At 38.0% G+C, this 6,262-nt stretch overlaps 1 protein-coding gene across 1 annotated transcript; it reads left to right on the forward strand.

Annotated features, from left to right (window-relative positions):
• The first annotated feature begins 3,363 nt into the window (after positions 1 to 3,363).
• On the forward strand, positions 3,364 to 4,432 carry LOC134156397 (cytochrome b-like). The gene is given in 1 exon segment (XM_062604398.1): positions 3,364 to 4,432. A coding segment is annotated over 1 exon segment (753 nt). The 3' UTR covers positions 4,117 to 4,432.
• Positions 4,433 to 6,262: the final 1,830 nt, after the last annotated feature.

A 6,262-nucleotide genomic window follows, 5' to 3' on the forward strand; every position in this document is an offset into this window, starting at 1 on the left:
CTGATTGTGTAGCAGTATAGAAAGGCAGCAAATGAGTGGTATTGGCTCTTTCAGGTTAGTGCATTTTAAACAGTGGCATGTAAACTAAGCATTCTATGTAATTTTTAAAACCAAATTTAAAACACTGAAAGTTTTCTGAGTTCTGAGATCTATGCAGTACCAGATTTAATTCAGATGAGACTACTAAAGTACTGAGGGTTGGCAAATTTATTCTTTGGTAGAATTTAATAATCTGTGAAATTAATTGATATGCAAGTAATAAAAATATGGGGAAAACTGGCAAAAAATATTTTTTTACATGGTATCTCTTTGTCACTGGCATTTGTGTAATTCCATTATATTTTCTGATGGCAAAACAATGACCTTTCAGGAGTGGCTTGTAAAATCTTTATTTGTCATGTACCTGGGTATTTATAAATCCCTCAGGTATCCTCAAGAGGGAAAATTGTCTTAGTAATATGCATTAAGACGATTTTTCAAGAGCTTTCCTTGTTGCCACAGCTCTTTCTCTGCAATTAGCTTCCAGAACTTTGTGCCTTTTGAAGAAGAACATCAGGATCTGTACTCAGAGCTTCAGAAATTCACTGCCTTTGAGTTTTTGACCTCACCAGTTTCTCAACAAAAGCAACAGTTAGGCATAAGTAACGCTGGGCCTGAACCTGGGTTATGTCACCTACAAAAAATTGTGACACTGTCTAGCAGCATCTATGACTTGCAGTGGTTATTTCTCAGAATTATCAGCACTGTGTCATGCTTGTTTACATAGCTGTTTGATAGCTAATTCTCATGAATAATAAACAGTAGATGAAATTACAGTTCTGCTAATCACTACCAAGTAAACAATTTTCAAACTCTAACATTTTAAGAAATATAAAATCAGATTTTTGAACAGAAATTATGATAGCTGCCAAGTTATTTTCTGAAATAAATGAAACAGTTATTTCAATCATACTACAATTTGACCCTTGTTTCATACTCATTAAAACATTAACTATGCTTCCATCTGTTATGATGGTTAATGGCCTTTGCACTGCAGCCAAGCATCTGATAATCACCTAAGAGTGAGTTATAGGTCAGGTGAAACAACAGATCCTCAACTGAGATTTGTGTTAGCTGGAGTAAACCACAGCTCAGGTTGCAGATATATGGACGTGTAGTGGGGAGATGGAGTAGGAAAGAGGATGGTGGCTCATTTTCCCATGGGGAGATTGAGATCATTGTTCTAAAGTTAACAAGCTGAGTCCACCCAAGGGTAACACCAGGGAGGGAACTCCATGACAGTCTTTCTTGGAAAAATACTTAAAGTATCTTGATTAAATGCAGATAACCCTAAGCATCAAAGTATAAGGCACTTTTCAGAGATTTCAGGTTATAAATAATGTTTTGCTTTTAGATAATACTGCTCAGTTTGAGACTAAATTATAGTGTAAAATTAAGATGAAGATCAAAACTGAATACAAATTAATTAAGTGGTCTTTTCAAGATAAAATTTTACTGAAAAGAAAAAGGAATCCTGAAAAACATAAATAAAAAGCAATTGTTTTTCTTACATATTAATGGAAACTATGCTGATTTTACATGGTAAATGCTCCTAGCATTAAATATTTACTCACAGGCTGGCATCAGGATTGGAAGGAAATAAATAAAACATGTGGATATAACCTGCATATTTCCTCAGAACAGTGAATCCAGGCACAGTTTTGTTAAATCCTTTATAAATAAAGGAAGAATTTTTCATAGCATAATTAGTTTAATAATCAATAATTATGTAATTTCATAGTTGCATAGGGCCATACACTGAATTTCCTTCTCATGGACCACTGTAAAAGCATATTTGCAGCAGCTGTGAAAGTAATATAAGAAACTCACAAAAAGGAGATAGGCTTGGAGGTTTATGAGACAAGAAAGTTTAATTGGCTGTATTCCATTAAGATTAACTAATACCCATGCAAAATCACAAAACAGTAAGCTTTGCATATCTTCTTAGCCATAATTCTATTTACCTTGTAAAGTCTACTTCTGTAGTCATGCTCTAGACTGGCTATCGTGTGGATAACAGCTTGCAAATGCTTAACTTTCTCTTCTCAGAACATGGAAAGTGTTGTCAGGTTTTTGTATCTAAGATCTCTTGCTTTCAGTTCATTATCTTGGTATTGTCTTGATGTTTTACTTGGTTTTGCTACAGTCTTCACTCTAATTCAGATACCTAATACATTCTTATTCTGGTATTTTGTTAACTCTATAAAAATGTCTTTGGCTTTCATTGATATTGGTGGGGTTAGAATATGTAGGATCATCTTAGTTTTATAACATGTATAATTCTGATTTATTTAAACCTTAAATTAGAGGGAATAAATTAAAATTTATTCAGTCCCAAAATAGCACAATTATTACCGTGATTTTGAAATGCATTTGATTTTACTAATAAAGCTAAGAAATTATTTTACAACATGGTTAGAGAATGGCAGAATTTGAACAGCCTGATTTTTATCACAGTGCTGTGGCAGGGCTTTTTTCACCAAATCATTGTTTTGCTGATCCTTCACTGAAATACTTCCTGAAGGATATATGAAGAGTGGGGTTCAATATATCGTCACAGATGCACTTGACATCTAAAGATAATACCTGACTGTGTTATTGTCTTTCAGAGCAGCTGCTCAGAGCAGGAGTGGAGAGGAGAAAGCCATCAGTTATAGAAAAGAAAATTATTCTGTGTGATTGTTCCAGACATGCCTGTGCAGCTAATATTTTCACTCTTGTAGATCATACTGAACAAAATTATCCCTGGAAACGAAATTCTTCAACTTTTGTCTGAGACATTTCATGGACTATTTTATTTCTCCATTTTTATTTAATTTTATTTTTAATGAAGCATCTTAAACTAATAATAGAGGAAGAGTTCAGAGCAATTCTGTAGTGACAGCCCTTTGCAATGATGCCAAATGCATTTCTTTGCTTAGGCAAACGAATTGAGCATTGCACAGATGAATGTAAACCTAAATAAATCCAATGGCTCCTTCAATTTCTACTTAGGTGGCTAAGTGTTTCACCCATCAGCTAGTATTGTTTCTGTGTTTTCCTTTCTTCCTTGCATAATAAAGCAATAAAATAAATAAAATTGGCATACACAATGTTTCACATTCATAAAGCATAAAATTATACTCATTTTTGTGCCTTGTCATCTGCAGCTAATGATGGCAAAAGCTAAAGTCTTAAAATACAATACTATTAAAAAAAAAAAAAAATACAATGTCAGTATTGTATTGGTAGGTAAGCGCTTATAAGAGTGTATGGGTCTAAGCTGTTCCACACCCTAACAAAGCATGGAAGAACATTTCCTCATAAATCTTTGGGCTGTTTTTTATGGCTGAAGTTCTACCATGAGGCCAAATATCATTCTGAGGAGCTACAGTCATTACAAACCTATTCTCCGCTATTCCTTACATAGGACAAACCCTAGTAGAATGAGCCTGAGGCGGATTCTCGGTAGACAATCCCACCCTAACTCGATTCTTTGCCTTACACTTCCTACTCCCATTCATTATCGCCAGCCTAGCCCTCATTCACCTAACCTTCCTCCACGAGTCAGGATCAAACAACCCCCTAGGCATCTCATCAAACTGTGACAAAATCCCATTCCACCCATACTTCTCCCTAAAAGACCTCGTAGGATTCTCATTCATGCTCTTCCTACTCACCACCATTACCCTATTCTCACCAAACCTCCTAGGAGACCCCGAAAACTTTACACCAGCAAACCCCCTAGTAACCCCCCCACACATCAAGCCAGAATGATACTTCCTATTTGCATACGCAATCCTACGCTCAATCCCTAACAAACTAGGAGGAGTCCTAGCCCTAGCAGCCTCCGTGTTAATCCTATTCTTAGCCCCGCTCCTCCACAAATCAAAACAACGCACCCTAGCTTTCCGCCCCATCTCCCAACTCCTATTCTGAGCCCTCGCCGCTAATCTATTCATCCTGACATGAGTGGGAAGTCAACCAGTAGAACACCCATTCATCATCATCGGGCAACTAGCCTCACTAACTTACTTCACCATCATCCTAATCCTATTCCCCATCATCTCCTTCCTAGAAAACAAAGCCCTCAACTAACTCTAATAGTTTACAAAAAACATTGGTCTTGTAAACCAAAGAACGAAGGCCCCCCCCTTCTTAGAGTTAATCAGAAAAAGAGGACTGAACCTCTATCACCAACTCCCAAAGCTGGTATTTTACATTAAACTATTCTCTGACCCTAAACAGCCCGAATAGTCCCCCGAGACAACCCCCGCACAAGCTCCAACACAACAAACAGAGTCAACAACAACCCCCAACCCGCCACCAAAAATATCCCCACCCCACAAGAATAAAACAGAGCCACCCCATTAAAATCCAACCGAGTAAAAAACACCCCCCCACCATCAACAGTACCCACCCCATATCCACCACCCCCCCACCCCCAAAGAGCAAATCCCACACCAACAACCAAAACAAGCCCTAAAATATACCCCACAACACGTCAACCACCCCAAACCTGAGGAAAGGGGTCGGCCGCCAACGACACAGAGTACACAAAAACCACCAACATCCCCCCCAAATAAACCATAAAGAGCACCAAGGAGACAAAGGAAACTCCCAAACTCACCAACCACCCACACCCCACAACAGACCCAAAAACCAACCCAACCACCCCATAATGAGGAGAAGGGTTAGAAGCCACCAATAACGCCGCTAAAACAAAACCCACCCCCAAAAGCAATACAAAATAAGTCATACAGTTCTTACCCGGAGTCACCCGAGGTCTATAGCCTGAAAAGCCATCGTTGATATCTCAACTATAAGAACTCCAACACAAGGGCCCTCTGATCATATAAACCCACCATAAAATAACAGAGGGCCCTTTTAGCCATATAACCCCACCTAAAAAACACAAGGGCCTGGGTCAGAGCAATCCCAGCCACAGCTACAGGTTGGGCAGAGAAGAGATTCAGAGCAGGCCTGCAGAGAAGGGCTTGGGGGTGTTGGTCAAAGAGAAACTGAACATGAGCTGGCTTCAGTGTGTGCCAACTGTATCCTGGGCTGCATCAAAAGAAACATGACCAGCAGGTCAAAAGAGGTGATCTTGCCCCTCTACTCTGCTCTTGTGAGACCTCACTTGGAGTATTGTGTGCAGTTTTGGTGTCCTCAACATAAAAAGGACATGGAACTGTTGGAACAAGTCCAGAGGAGGGCCCTGAGAATGATCAGGGGACTGGAGCACCTCCCGTATGAAGACAGGCTGAGAAAGTTGGGGTTTTCTCATTTCAGGGTTGTGGTTTCTGACAGCAGTTGGAGGTTGGATCAGAACCAGTGAATTGTGCCCCTTTATTACATTTGGCTTAATTGCCAAAATGTTGATGATCATTTTTCCATACCTAATGAGAATTAAGCAAATCAATTCAGATTTTGATTTAAACAAAGTCTGTGTATTTTATCTGAAGAATAATATAAAGGGTCTCTCACTGCATTCTTTTTTATTAATCAAACCTCACTTAAGTTTCCTGGTATAGAGTGGGTGAGGTGGGCAAATCTGAATAAGAATTCAGTAATAAAAATTATGTCCTATTTGCACTGATTTTTTGTAGCATACTCTAATTTCTCATGAAAAAGTTAAGGACCATTGGGCATTCCCATTCCATAACATTCAGGATTTTAAAAATAATTTATTACAATCTATTTCAGGTGTTCAGGTAACTTGACATAGTCCAAATTACAATACATGTATTAAAGAGTTACCACTTCAGCTGTATGTAAAGGAAATACAGAAAATACGTTTGCATTAGCTCCTGCTTGATACTAAGGTTTTGCACTTTCTCTGGACCTGTTATTTAAACAGTGGAATCCTCCATGTATTCCCTCTCCCTTCATTCCAGACAGTGTTACTTTAAGTGAAATTGCGGGTGGAAAACTGTAGGGAATTGAAATAATATGAAATTTTCTCTAATTTTCTATGAAACTAGAGTATGACATCATTCTTATCAGTCTAATTGCTTACTTTTATCTGCAATGACATTATTTTGTCTGCAGCCTTCCACTAAGCTATTATTTTCGAAAGTTTTCATTCCTTAATGTCCAACACTTCCCTTTTCTATATGACAAGATTCCTCTTACAGTGAATGAAAGCATGTTTAGAAGCGTATTAATAAAAATTGCCCTAATAATATTTACCGTGTGTTGAAAAAAATAACTGTTTTTATTCACCTTGCTATGCTCATGAGAA

The sequence above is a fragment of the Pezoporus occidentalis genome, unplaced genomic scaffold (genome assembly GCF_034315485.1).
Source record: "Pezoporus occidentalis ecotype Australia unplaced genomic scaffold, CSIRO_AGI_Poc_V1 ctg86, whole genome shotgun sequence".
NCBI classification, from domain to species: domain Eukaryota; kingdom Metazoa; phylum Chordata; class Aves; order Psittaciformes; family Psittacidae; genus Pezoporus; species Pezoporus occidentalis.